The 15,024-nt window shown below is 37.8% G+C and overlaps 1 protein-coding gene across 1 annotated transcript; it reads right to left on the bottom strand.

Annotated features, from left to right (window-relative positions):
- Window positions 1-514: 514 nt before the first annotated feature.
- On the bottom strand, window positions 515-14,181 carry LOC108673940. Its single transcript, XM_018161830.2, has 8 exons — window positions 14,074-14,181; window positions 12,922-13,036; window positions 8,285-8,322; window positions 3,450-3,610; window positions 3,011-3,166; window positions 2,120-2,242; window positions 1,280-1,448; window positions 515-1,078 (listed from the first exon to the last, which is right to left on the bottom strand). The coding sequence occupies exons 2-8, from the start codon at window positions 13,029-13,031 to the stop codon at window positions 897-899; spliced, it is 939 nt and encodes a 312-aa protein (XP_018017319.1). The 5' UTR covers window positions 13,032-13,036; window positions 14,074-14,181; the 3' UTR covers window positions 515-896.
- Between the last annotated feature and the right edge of the window lie 843 nt (window positions 14,182-15,024).

The raw sequence follows: 15,024 nt of genomic DNA, 5'->3' as shown, positions 1-15,024 counted from the left end.
TGCGAGCAAAAATTTAACGCGGGATTCCAAGCTGAAGGAACTCGAATTGAAAACAACCTTATCAGGGTTGACAGGATGAATTTTGTTGTAGAAGTCGAGGTTATGAAGTTTATTTTGATGAGTCTGACCAGGAATTTTCTTGAATGCTTCCGTAGATCGTCTGGCATGTTGGCGGATAGCAAAGGCGTCAAGAGTGGAAAACAAACAACCAACTTGTTCGTTTAGAATAATTCGTAATTGTGAATAGTTAGTATTTTTGTTCCTTGTCTATTATTTGTAGATTTAGGTTTTTAATTGGGTTCTGTGCTTTCAATTGCATTAATATGTGACTTTCTATATGAATTCTAGATTCTTCGAACTGACGATAGAGCTGGACTCTGATACGTTTTATATAGAGATTTGAATTTTTGTGGACTATTCTTGTTATTAATTTTTTAGTCTATATACTTTGCATTTAAACATATAAATCAACATGAAGGCCTACATAAAAAGTGGAATAAAAAAAACCTGCGACTCACGATCCCAGTGATATTTTACCATAAGTCGATAGCTCACGGTAACAATATATGCAATTATACTAAATAACTTTTATCTACATCATTGTTAAGTTTCGTGCAGTGTAAAAACCTACAACACTGGAGTGCCAACATCAGTTTAGAAAATTTAATATGATTTGTTATTTCCAGAAGACCCTTACTTATCTCTATAGCTTTAAGAAACGATTAGCAACGAGAAAACAAATAACAACATAGCGTGACACAAAATGGTCAAATAATCCATTGCAGTAGCACGAAAAACCTAGTATATGTTGAAAATTATTTGAAATATTTTTGGAAAAAAAGCATAAATATCTGCAGCACACGTTTCTTCCAAGCAGAATTTACGGAAAAGCGAACTCAATTCCCTTGAAATTGTTCATTAACCCAAAGAATTTCATAACCCCGGGAAACAGTTTTGTTCTCGAATTTGTAAGGATTGCTGCCAACCATGTTTGGTAGACTGGATATCTGCGAGAAATGCAGGCTGCGCAGCTGCCGAATTTGGCTCCAGATCGCGTCTCTGATCGTCGTCGACCTCCCTGCTCAAAGCAGTCAATTGTTTAAATCAGTCGTGTAGAGTTACTTAAATTCTTATACAAGTTAAACACAAGCTGACGATCTTTAAACAGACCTACAAATGTGTTTCGGATTTAAATTTCACTGGTCTTTTCCATTCAAACTTGATATCGGCCCAATTTTTTGCAATTTGATTTCTTTAGATATTCGCGTGGAGCCCTCACTCGTGTGGATTTCCATGCCGATCTGCTTGACGTTGGCAAGGAGTTCGGCGTCGTCGTTCAAGACGTTACGAAAGAAATCAATCTCGTAGCCCTCGACGTCGATCTTAAGGTAGTCGATGACGCTTTTCTCCTCGTTTATCTTCTTAAGAATATCACGATATGTGTAGATCTGTCCGATTATTCAAAACTTATAGTGTTCACCAACAAGAGGAACTTCAACGAACGCCAACATAATTATTCTACTTGGTAATGAAGATTTTTAATTTTATAATTGGGCGTAAATGAATGTTATAATTGAATTAATGGTAATGTAATAATAAGATGGTAAACGAATTTGATACTAGTGACACAGACAGAAGACACATATTCATCAGAATTTGAGTTGACAGGTCACAACCAGCTAAAGGGCTCGTTACAACCTAACGAGCAGGACATAGCCTAAGTCAAGTTCAGAAATTGAATGATCATGTAGAATTCGAAAAATGTATCATGAATGGAACAAAAGTTCACAATAAAACTTTTCAGAATCAAATTATGACATATGTTTATCTACCTGCTACCTAGTTCAAATTAGAAAAAACATCCTAGAATTTATCTTAAAGCTTCATTTTCAACTTACGGATAAGAATTTTTTTATATATACATTTTTACTTTTTATTCAGTGGGTTTCGTCAATTGACAAATTGTTCAAAGTTCAAATTTATACATTATTGAGAACTGGACATCCTCGAGTCATATGAGGTTGAAACAACAATGATTACCAGTTGATTTAAATGAGAAAACTTTTAATCCACGGTTTTTCAACGTCATATGCCTGGTGGATGGGGAGTACCCCAATACCGTTCTATTTTTTCCCCGGAAATTGGCGACCCCAGTTACGCCTCCCAAGGCCCAGGGATGGAAGTGGATGTTGCTCCCCCTGAGATAAGCCTGCTCATCCATCGTTGGGTCAAACGCGTATACCTGCAAATGTGGGTTGAAAAAATTGTTAATTAACCGAAAATCTACAACAATTGATTTAAGTGCAATGCATTGCAATATTGGGTACTTTACAAGACAAATCATGGAATTCGTAATCGTGAAACCGTTGCTAACATTAGAAAATACTTTAAATGCTAATGGTGCGTATTCCTTCCATATTTATGCAATAAAAAGAAATTTGCGGAACCATTAATAAAATTTGTGTTTGTGGATCCGTTGCTATCATTAGAAAATAATTCCTATGTTAATCGTATGTATTCCTTTCATTCCTTATTGTGGGGTCAAACGCGTACACCTGCAACGAGCAGTTAAAATACAATACTTTCAAGCAATTATAGCTGTATTACGACTCATTTATGAGTGATAAACGCTCGGCGAGTAATTTACAAACAAAACGTAAGTTACTTGATGAAAAAAATAAGGTTAAATTTGCACCGTAGGTAAATGAAAGTTGTTCCCGAATGATACATACAGTCAATGTGCATATTTATATGACCAATTATGACTTCGTGTGAACGAGTTTATCTGGTAGGCGTAATTAGGCCAATTTCCCACGTTTAAAATTTACTAAATCTATTCTTAAATTGCAGCCGTATTCCTTCATGGTGTCGTCAAAGCGCTGCTCTAAATTTCCCCCATTACTTTCCTAAATAATATGTGTCTTGAACCTGACCTTGCAGCTCCACCCGCTGCTCCAACTCCTCCCTTAATTAAATTTAATAATTATAAATAATCTATTTCAAAGCTGACCTTGCAGCCGTATTGCTCCATGGCGTCGTCAAAGCTCCACTCGTTGTTGATGCCGAAGGAAAGAACGATGCAGGAGCCTGGAGTAGGCGCGACGTTGGCGTCCAAACAAACCGCCTTGCTGCCGTCAATTTTACCCGAACGCCCTCCAAACATTTTCTAAAAGTGCGAAGGGAATACACATGGCTTTGCAGTTAGAAAAAATGTGCAAAGATTTTCACCGAGTTTTGATTTCTGTGCTGATGGACACTTGATAAATGCTTACAAACTTTAAAATATATGATTTTAAACTTTTTGCATTATTACTTATGTTGCAAAAAATGTATTGAGAAAAAACTACATATATTCTCTCATTTTGCGTCGCTAGTCCCTTATTCCCATTTCTTTCATGTATACAATAAGGGAAATACGATAGCATCAAAATATCAATTATTTTACTCACGAGATTACTACACCCGGCCGATTTTTCTATATAATCGAAAAAATTTTCCCAGTCCAAAATTGGATTTTTGATTGGATTACTGAAGTCTTCGTTTGTTCCATCAGCAGGGACTCTAATTTTCGCTCCATCGATATCGCGATACTGTTGATCATTCGGTGGTTCTGTGCGGTCAGAAAAGTAAAATCAATTAAACATTTTATTGCGCCCGAGGAAAAAAAAATTAATTGATAGTTTTTACTATAATTCAGACAATTTCCTGACCGATTTTGTTCGTAATGGTTAGCTTGCTCGCATAACATGGATAATACCCTTAATTTATTAGATGAAAGAAGGTAAACATTTCTAAACACAAGAGCTCGGGGTTGAATGAATAAAGTCTAGAATGAGGGTCTCGACTTTATCTGATAATATAAAAATATTTATAATTTTTAGCCGTATGCTGACTGGAGTGTGCTTAATTCCTTACAGTTAATGCTAGCATCAAACTATATAGGAAAAATGGTACTACAATAAGTCCTGCCACATAATTTGTTTGCACAAAGTTGTACTCATCACTAATCGATTTTGAGACTTGATTGAAATGAATAAACATGATTCCCTGTATTCAATTAACCACGTTATAACCCGATATATAATTCGTTAATTATCAAAATAATGTGAGATATATCGCATTACAGTTGCAAACACAACTCAATGTTTTCAGATCTAGTTGGATATAAGTATTGAGATCTCTTACTTGCTTAAATCGCAAATTTACCAGGAATTTTAAAATAAAGAAAATAGCCAAAAAAATTCGCCATTTATTATAAAAATAAATGTATCGGAGTCCAGCTCCATCGCCAGTTCAAATCCTAGAACACGGGTACAAACAATAAGTAACCCAAAATACACATCCAAACAATTCACCTTAACTTGAAGACATTTGAACCAAAATCAGAAATAAAACAAATATATATGAGATAACATGAGCAGAAGGTACCATCTATTTACAATCTGCAGAGGATATGAACTGAATGCGGCATTTAAACTGGGCTTATGTTTAAAAATATACAAGGATTTTCAAATTCGTACGTTAAAAAAACCGGTATAGTGGGGGCAAAAACTCTAAATTCACTACTGGACACCTGCCGGGACGCTGCACGGCTCGGCCTGAAAACGTACGGCTGAATGAGGGAGATGCGCAAGTATGTTCCTGTTCTATAACTCATGCCTCTGCTCTGGAAGCATAGAATAAAAACTGTGTGATGTCACACCAACACACGCAGATGCGCACTTCGCACAACTATATTGATAAACCAGGGATGCTCGCATAAGGATCTTTAACAGGGAGAGGATCTTTTTACTTGAAAAACTAGCTAATTTTAAAATTGTTCACAAGCAATACATGAAGATTTACATGCGAGAGGTATTTAGAGAATAGATCTTTCAGTTCCTTTGCCATAGTTTCAGATACGGAGCCGAAGTAAGGAAAAGAACATCAAACACCATTCCTATCGTCACGCTCGATAGGATTTGTGTTGGAGATTAAAATAATCAGAGAAACGGCCCACATGAAAGAGATGTTGGAAAATTGAAAACGTATCATCTACATATCGGTTATCGAAAATTGGCTTAAAATCAATAGGATTACGGGCCAGCCATGTAGCCTCGTGAAAACACATGAAAATATTAGCAAAGGTAGGGCCGAGAGGAAGACCCATTCCCAAACCGTCAATTTGTCTATAAAACTTGCCAAAACAATGTAGATGGTACATTTTCAATTTTCAAACATCCCTCTCATGTGGGCCTTTCTTTTGATCATCTCAATCTCCAACACGAATCTATAAAATTTACTATGGAGCTTGAATTCAACAATAGTTTATCTTTTCTTGATTGCAAGGTCATAAAATCTCGGGGCCGTTTCCAGACATCTGTTTAACAAAAATCGACGTTTATCAGCTTAAGCACCAGCTTTTTTAGCTTTTGTACCTTTAGTTTAAATTAAATGTAATTGAAGCGTTATTAAACCGCGGCTTCCGAATTTGCTCTACTTTCCATGCTATGCACACTGAATTTGAACATTTCTCAGTATCTTTTCACTAAATGGGTTTCCATCACAAATGGTGTATACTAGAATAAAGAAATTCTTGTCGAAGCAATATGCTGAGGCTGTTCCCGAGGGTGAAGATGGGATTGGTGTTGTTCTTCGGCAGGAGCGGCTCACTTTCTGTGTGCCTACAGCCAGCGAAGTGGACGCTATACAAATACTTTTCACCATTGATATGCTGTTTGAGGTCAAAGTTTTCACTCGAGCCATTTTCCCAGGAGCTCACCCGTTAGAATCTCAGGAAATTTGGCACTGACATGTACGCATATTTTGTTTACCAAACCTTCTTGCCAAATTTCCGAAATTTCCACTCCTTCCCCCCGCATAATCTCCCACAAAGGGGGAAATTTGGTCAAAAAATGACCTAAAATGAGGTTGCGGTAACGATCACAGCTCGAAAAGTTGCAAACTCAAATCAATGCGCTTGATTTCAAAAGAAAGGTAAAAGATTGGAGTGTGTTCAGGATTTTGAACGATAATTTGTCGTGTCAAAACTTCATCACCAAATTGGGGGTCAAAGTTAACCCCTGGAATTTTTTTTTTGCTATTTTTTGGGGGTTTTTCAACTCTCACATCCAAACCATAAGGATTTTTGAAATTCTGACAACATACCTCTAAGCGTACCGACGAGATACACTAATTATCGTGAACAGATTTCCGAAAAAATGAAAACTAACAAAGTTGTGAGCCAAACTTCGATCAACTTTTTACCCACTTAATTTTCACTTTTTTCTTCAGAACTCTAAGGAAAAATTTTGTAGATTTTTTCAACACTAATAATGAAGCACAAGTCTTCGCCTTTAATTTACACTCTGTTTCATGATCTTAGCTTTTATAGAACTCGAGACATGATTTTTCAAAGAGGACAAGAATTGACCAAATTTTCGTCGAAATCGCGTAATTCGAGAGCTTCCTGAACGTGTTCAACGTCTTCATTCTTAAGATTATTGTGCGAGCTGCGTATTTTTTGGAATCTTTCTGAAAGTTTCTATCGATAGAGGATAAAATTGCGTTAATTGCTGTATATCACTTATTTTTTAAAAAATTATTTCTTTAAGAAACTTAATGATTAAAATGAGACCAAAAATTAGATTTTTTTTCACTTTTCGAGCAATTATATAGGCAACTTAATTTGAACTTAAAGACATCATTATTGCATGGTTACCTGCATCAGCTCTTTAGAATTAAAAATGCGAAAGAAAAATCTCAAAAGTTCTGTAGACCGCGGTTTTCGTGAAACATTAATATTGCTCAGTGCCATCCATGTATTTGTCCTGCGTGCCCGAACTGCGATTTTTAGCTTGTTCAAGGTCTTTTAACTCGGTAACGACCAGGATTGAAGGAAATTTACGCGAATAACAAAAAAATTAACTTTTAATATCCCCGAGTGTTGAGCTCGGGGCCCTGACGTTCCCTCGATATCTGCCGTCAAACAAGACCTCAACCAGAATTTCGCTCAAGCCGTTATTACGACGTACGATGACCACCGGCTCGCAGGAGTAGGCAGCGCTCGTAAATGCGACTAGTAAGTTGAGAAACTAGTACCTTAAGAAGTTTTGAAGCTGTGTTTTTTGCAACGGTCAACTAAGTATTTAAACTTTTCGCACTGTTTACTTTGATAGAGGAAAACCGACACCTAGGTTATTGAAGTTTGGAGTGTTTACGCCAGAGTTCGCGTTTCCAACACGTTCAATGAGTGTTTGAAATGCGAACTCCAGCCACAATCATGTACGGTATCAAAATAGAACAGGTGGGAAATTAAACAGACATCTGAAAATATACAATGCACATCTTTCCTATCCATGCACTCTGAATTTGAATTGTTGCGTAATATCTTTTCACAAAATGGCTTTCCATCGCACCTGGTGCTCACCCAAATTAAAAAGTTTATGTCCAAGCAATATACTGCAGTCTTTACCAAATGTGACAATAGGAAAGTTGTTTACTGTTCTTTTCTCTACTTTGGCCCCTCATCTGATACTATGTCATGGAATTAAAAGTTTTATTTGCTTAATATCTCCCGGATGTAAATCTTCACGTGTTGCTGGTTAACAATTTTAGAATCGGCTCGTTTTTCAGGTATAAGGATACCCTACCTGTTCTTATGCGATCGTCACTAGTTTACAGATATAGTTGTGCGCAGTGCGCATCAGCGTACGTCGGTATGACGGCACGTAATCTCTATACTAGGCTGGCTGAGCATAAGGGCAGGAGTTATAGAACAGGGAACCTACTTGCACATCCACCTTATTCTGCTGTACGTGTTCATGCCGAGCAGTGCAACACCTCTGTATCTGATAGTGATTTCAAAATTCTAGCTTCCGCATCCGATGTTAGTGATCTACGAATTTTAGAACATCGAATCACACGAATTTCTTCAAACAGAAGCCTAGCCTGAATGCCGCTTTTAGCTCCGTTCCTCTTGATATAGTAAATAGATAGGCCGTTTACTAGCGTTAATTTCATGTCCTATTTATTAATTTTCCGTTTTGAAACCTGACAGTGCATTTTTCTTTATTAATTAATTTATTTGTGTTTCTAGGACTCAAGTTTTTCTGAACAGAATTCTGTGTAATGAACTGACGATGGAGTTGAACTCCGAAACGTTTTCTCTTATAAAGATATGGTGAATTTGTGTGGTAATTGGTTTGCTTTTAAATTCCTGATTAACTTGCGATTCAAGCAAACAAGTGATTTTATATTTTATGTATGAATTAGAGAGTGTCTGTAATTCATAAGAAGCACTCACCTGAAACTGTACGCGGTGGGTCACTGATCGGCCAGGATCTGAAGAATTAGACAAATCATCGTTAACAACTGCCATATGGCGTGAAGAAAAAATAATAGTAATAAATAAAAAAGGCGTGTCAAGCAGGGAATATTCTTCTCGTGTAATTGGAATGACAAATTGGCATATTTTTAATAAAGTTTTTTGTTCCATAGTTTAGGTGTAGATTTTTCATAATTCATTTTATATTACAATGCTTTAATTTACAGCATCGTAATTTTATCTGTACCATTAAACTTGACGGGGAAAAAACTCCCTGCAATTTACATTAACGTCAAATCAACATGAATAATGATCAGTCTCGCTGGTGAGTCAATCAAGATACTCTTCGGAAAAGATTATTACCTAGTTTTTCTGCTATAAATATTATTACATATAGTCTGTTATAAGGATTATTGCATAGTCTCTGTTATAAAGATAAAGATCTAGCCTCTGCTAAGAAAGATTATTACCTAGTCTCTGCTATAAAGATTAATACCTAGTCTCCGCCATAAAGATTATTACAACATCTCTGTTATAAACAATATTACCTAGACTCTGCTATAAAAATTATTACCTAGTCTCTGCTATAGAGATAATTACCGAGTCTCTGCTATAAATGTTATTACATAGTCTCTGCTATAAAGATTATTACCGAGTGTCTGCTTTATAGGTTATCACATAGTCTCTGCTATAAAGATTATTACCTAGTATCTGCATTAAAAATTATTACCTAGTCACTGCTATAAAAGATTATTACTCAGTCTCAGTTATAAAAGATTATTACCTAATCTCAGCTATAAAAATTATTACCGAGTCTCTACTATAAAGATTATTACCTAGTCTCTGCTATAAAGATTATTACCTAGCCTCTGCTATAAAAGATTATTATCTAGTCTCTGCTATAGAAGACTATTACCTCGTCCCTGCTGGAAAGATTATTACCTAGTCTCTGCACTAAAGATTATTACTTAATTTCTGCTATAAAGATTATTACCTAGTCCATGATAAAAAAATTATTACCTAATTTCTGCTAAAAAGATTATTACCTAGTTTCTGCTATAATACATTTTGTGTGATAGGTCATATTGATTAAGTAATTTCAGTTGTAAAGTTGTGCACATGTCTTGCCCGCATCGTTAGTTTTTTCAAAAAATCAATAACTGTACGTGTATTGACATATTTATTTTAAAAATGTATAAAACTGTCCCTTAATATTATCGTTGTGAAATTGATACGGGAAACAATTCTGTCAACCTTGATTGCAAGTTTGTAGGCGCCGCTTGCGACCCCGGCGATCGATAATTGATTTCATAGGGGCCGCAAGCGGCACCTACAAACTTTGAATCAAAATTGACAAATTTGTTTCCCCTTTCTATTTCACAGCGATAATATTAAGGGACGTTTTCATATATTTTATTATTATTTTTATTACTTATTTTTAGAGTAACGTTCATCACACACTTTTATTCATAACATAACATAGTGATGCCGGCGCTGGAGAGTAGGCCTGATGTGGCCTGTCGCCGATTCTTACTTTTCGTGACTTGTTCACAGAAGATCTAAAATCGTGCCATTTGACTGGATCTTTCCATGACTGACGATATTTTGAATAGCTACTAGACTTCCACCGGGTTCGATATGGTGCTAGGCATTTCAAGTCTGAACATATATTTTTCCATAGCTTTATCTAGTCTGTTCTTGCACGCGTTTATACTCGGAGCGCCAACGACGAAATCGGGGAGGCTGTTTCACATGCCGGTGATTCGAAGCGAGAAGAAATGTTGTCGCGTGGATAAGTTGCAGCGCAGTTTTTTTAGTTAATTACCGTGGTCTGACGTAGATGCCCAGTCGGACACGGCTCCGTTAATACTGACACATTGTCGTCTATCTACCAGAAAATCTCTTATCCATTGTGGTACGTTTGAACTGTACTGTTCATCCACCGGCCCTTTTTGACTCATCCAAGCGTAATCTGAGGTACACAGGCATACACTGCAGATATAACCGTGTCTTTGAGAAATGACCATGAATCAGCCACATTCATGTTCTTGATACTGTCCGAAATATTCGCCACATTCACGGCTCTACGGAGTTTATTATAGTCGCCTTTCACAATTTCAAAAGTTCACGCTTCCGAAGCGTCTTATCTGTACAACACTTGATACTGAAAAGCAATGATTGATGGTGGCTTTTGCCCAACGGAGCCTCGTGGCGAAGCTCATCTATCATTGATTCTTCACTAGTAAACACTAGATCTAGAATATTTGGGGTCTGTTTACCCTTAAAATGGGTTGGCCTGGTGATGTTCTCGAATAAAAATAAGTCTCGCACAGACTCCAAGAACAGGGATGCTGGGTGATTCCCATCTCTTGGAGAAGATTCATCTGCCCAGTCTATTTCTGAATGGTTGAAGTCGCCAAAGATCAACGTACGCGACCTGCTAAAAGTCATGCTCGGTAAAAGGCTGTTTAGTACTTTGTTGTTATCAGAGGAGCTGTTAGGTGATCTATAAAGGACCCCTATGAGGAGGCTATCCTTGCCTTTTAGAGTAAGTTCGCACCACACTGATTCTCTAGCACGGTCTAGCTGATTGATGCTCTGCAGATCCTGTAATTCAACTAGCTGGGCCCCATTATAGGTTCTAACCCACAGAGCTACACCTGCACTGCACTTCTCTTCATTTAAGTTATGAAAACAATCAAAACCTGACAACTGAACTTCAACAGGTACAGTTTTCCCTCCGGGATTTTTAGGGAGTGTTTCTGTAATACAAATAATGTCTATACACTCGTTTGCGATCACAGTTAACAGTTGGCTTATTTTGTTCAAGACGGAATCCGAGTTCGCGTATAACTATCGTAAAACGTTTTGTGCCCTTTCACTTTGATGTATGCTGCTATTTCCTACAGCATACTTGTTGTCTTATACTTGTCTACAGGGTCCATTCCTACCTGTTCTCCATTTCCCCTGACTGACCGTGAACGGCCGGTGTTGTTTTGACAGCTTAGAAGTGATTGACCTGATTTTCCGTGCCTTTCCGCCTGATTCTCTCTTGCCACTTCTTGCGAAGTGGCAAGGGATGCTCTAAAGGGGTGAGATGGAATCTCTCTTTACCCAAACTGACTTGTAATCAGCGGATTCTCCATGCTTTCTCGCTGTTTTCAGCACTCGCCAGACCTGAGCAGGATCCCTTACAGTCATCAAAAGAGGTCTGCAGGTGTTGGCAGTAGCATCCTTCGAGCGTAGCTTCTTGCACTATGTAACATCAATCGGTGTGTTGAGTACCTTGCTGCAACAATCTACAACATATACCGTGTCATCCATCACTCGGTCCTTCGCATCAGATGAGGCACTTTCGGGAATCCCAAACCAAACCAGGTTGGACTTCCTGCGTTCTCTATCAAGTAATTAACGTAAGCTTTTGCTAGCGACTTCAGATAAATCAGCTCGCTTATTCTTTATTTCCGTTTCTTCCGTATTTTTCAGGTGAGCCTCTACTTCAGTCAGCTCATTGCATAGCGAGCTCAATTTGTCACTCAGCGAGCGCACCATCTCTCTCAACGAGTTTACTACATCATTCAGCGATTTCGACTCATTGCCATGCTCTTCCACCGACTTCTCGTTTTTCGAGCACCAAGAGTTGGTTTTTTGCAATCACGGTACAACCAACGAAGTAATTTACTTTTCTGGAGAAATGAGTACTCCTTAAAGCTCAACTTCGAATAAATGATACACATGAGATCTTCGCATCGTTCACAGGTAGTATAGTAGTATAGAATCTTCGGCATTGAAGAATAGGCTAGGATAGGCCTGTCGACGAGGTCCAGAAAACCGCCTGGACTTTGCTCAGGGAGATCACTTTGCAGTACTTGCAAACTTTTATCTCTAGCTGGGCTGATTTGGTTTCATTTTTTTTCTAGAGGCCGTAGAAGGCTTTTAGACAGTCTATTTTATTTTCTGTCCAGCCATTGTAAAATGCACGAACTAGACCTTTTGAACGGAGGAAGGGACGGAGAAAACTTCAAAACTGAGTTGAGTTGAGTATAGTAAAATACCCTCGAAAATTTCGACTGTCGGAACAGCTGAGCCTCTGAGGTAACAGCTGTAGCTGGCGATAGAAAGACAGGAGTGTGCTGGGAGAATCAAGGGATCGACGCGACAGGCGGGTAAAGAGGAGGAGGGATAAGAGGAAGGTAGACGGTGGGGCAGAACAAAGGTGACAGAGCCTGCTCAAGAAATTTAGGCCCAACTGAAAGCCAAGCGTACAAAACTGCGCCCTAACAAGCTTACCCACGTTTCTTGAGGAGAAAAAAACAAGGAAACAGTTTTTATTCACTTCACTCTTTATTCGCATTCTCTTTCACAGACTTCACTAAAGTCTTTTTACTGAAAGGCTTCAGCACAAAATGCACAAATAGAGGTAAACCGGCATAGTGCAAGGCCAGTTTTGAGCCCGCGCAACATGCACGTTCATCTTGTGACACAGATAAACCGCGAAACCTGAAATTTTTCCTCCTGAAAACTGAACAAACATTAAATGCCGCGCACTATTATATAATTTTTGCAAATAATTTAACAAAATGGCGCATAATCGACAATTGTATATATCAACATACCTGCCATTGATGTGCATAAGCGTGATTGTGATCAGGACCATTGCAGTGAGTATCAGCAGTGTAGGACAGTTGATGATCCGCCTGAGAAGTAACAGTCCCTTGGACGCCATCTTCCCTGTTTTTGTTGTAAGATCCAGGGCGCGATTAGTTGTTGTGATACTCAAGATAATTGGATGAAATTTGGGTGACTGCGCTTTGGATCGATGATTAATGGATGATCGCTGGACGATAAATGAAATTAGGATTTGAAATTGATTCCCGATAAAGAATTGCGTCTGTATCTGCCCACTTTGCAACAGCAAGGTAGTTTTTATGATATCTTTGCTCTACACATGGAATACAAGAGAATCTCCTTCCACTGTTAGGGAAAAGCAGTATAATTGATAGAAATATTTTTCTTCACTAGCTAAAATGACCAACTACACTAACTTACAATACTGTAATTACTTATTACTACACTAACAATTACACCAGCAGTTATGACTGTGTTAGAGTAGAACAAATTATTGGTCATTTTATTTTAATGTATGAGTTCATCTCATAGTATTGAAGATCGCTCGGGAGGCTTCACTAGTAGCAACAGAGTAGCGCGCTAAGATTCTTCGATATCTAATTTATAACTTGCTAATATAATATATAGACAGAGCTGGGCAGAGCTACTTTGAAATGTAGCGGCCGCTACCGCCACCGCTACAGCGGGCGGTAATAATATAGCGGGCGCAATATAGCGGGGTAATCAATATAGCGGGCGCAACCGCTACCGCCACAATTGCTTAAATGTAGCGCCGCTACCGCTACCGCTACATTTAGCGCGCTACTGCCCACCTCAGTATATAGATAAAATTACATCGACCATACGCATGGTTGAACTAGTATATATATAAAGTTGACCAATGAGAAGCTTATTATTGCGGATGTAGTTTGTTGTTCGCCTGTGACGTCGCTGATCTCAGTGACGTCATGGGCATTGACCAATCACCGAAAAGCGATCAAACCAGTCAATTACTCCGTCATGGGAATGGCGGGATTGTTTACCATTCTCGATCTCAGTGACGCCATAAGAAAGCTGAACTGAACGACGGAAATCCTCCTGGGTCAACCCTATAGAGTTCAACCATCGGCCATACGTACGTATGAAGAGCAAATAGTTACCCGAATAATGAAGACTATCTCTTCTGAGCTCGTTAGTTGTTGTGAACTTGTAAACTAATAATTGACGGATTCGAGCGGGAAAATATCTGTTTTTATTTTAATTTATCTGCAAAAAAATATCGTTATCTTGATGAATTGAATTCATGCACACTATTTTTAAACTTTTATGACTGAATGAGAATTGGATTTTAGATGACTAAATTTTACCACAAATGTATCATGATAAAATTGGATTAAATCGTTAAAATATCGGTTCTAAAAAGCAACTAATGTATACATGCGAACACTTGCTTCCAGTTCCTCGTGATTGCATGAGATCAACATACCCACCTCTCAGTTGCCCTAGAGGTTACAAAGTAAACAACAATCTCACCTATAGTTCAAGACGTTAATAACGCATTTTCGCCTGTTATGTATATTATACGATGGAAATATTTTATGTATTCAATGGAAAAGCTTTGATTTGATACTTTAGAGTATTTAAATTTAATTACTTTTATATACTAGAAATTAAAAATTGTTGAAAAACTACTTGGTTTCGGAGACCGAGTTGGATTTTCGTAACCAGAAAGGGAAACAGTAAATAGCAATATGAGTAAGTAGCAATATGAGTAAGTAGCAACATGAGTAAGTAGCAACATGAGTAAGTAGCAACATGAGTAAGTAGCAATATGAGTAAGTAGCAAGATGAGAAAGTAGCAATATGAGTAAGTAGCAACATGAGTAAGTAGCAATATAAGAACTGTCTCTTATACACATCTCTATGTGTATAAGAGACAGGGCTACATTCGAACAAATGACCAGTTGACTGGAATAAGAGTAACAGATATNTGAGTAAGTAGCAATATGAGTAAGTAGCAATATGAGTAAGTAGCAAAATGAGTAAGTAACAATATGAGTAAGTAGCAATAAGAGTAAGTAGCAATATGAGTAAGTAGCAATATGAGTAAG

Source organism: Hyalella azteca, unplaced genomic scaffold (assembly GCF_000764305.2).
Source record: "Hyalella azteca isolate HAZT.00-mixed unplaced genomic scaffold, Hazt_2.0.2 contig6758, whole genome shotgun sequence".
NCBI lineage: Eukaryota > Metazoa > Arthropoda > Malacostraca > Amphipoda > Hyalellidae > Hyalella > Hyalella azteca.
This window is presented reverse-complemented; position numbering and strand designations above follow the sequence as displayed.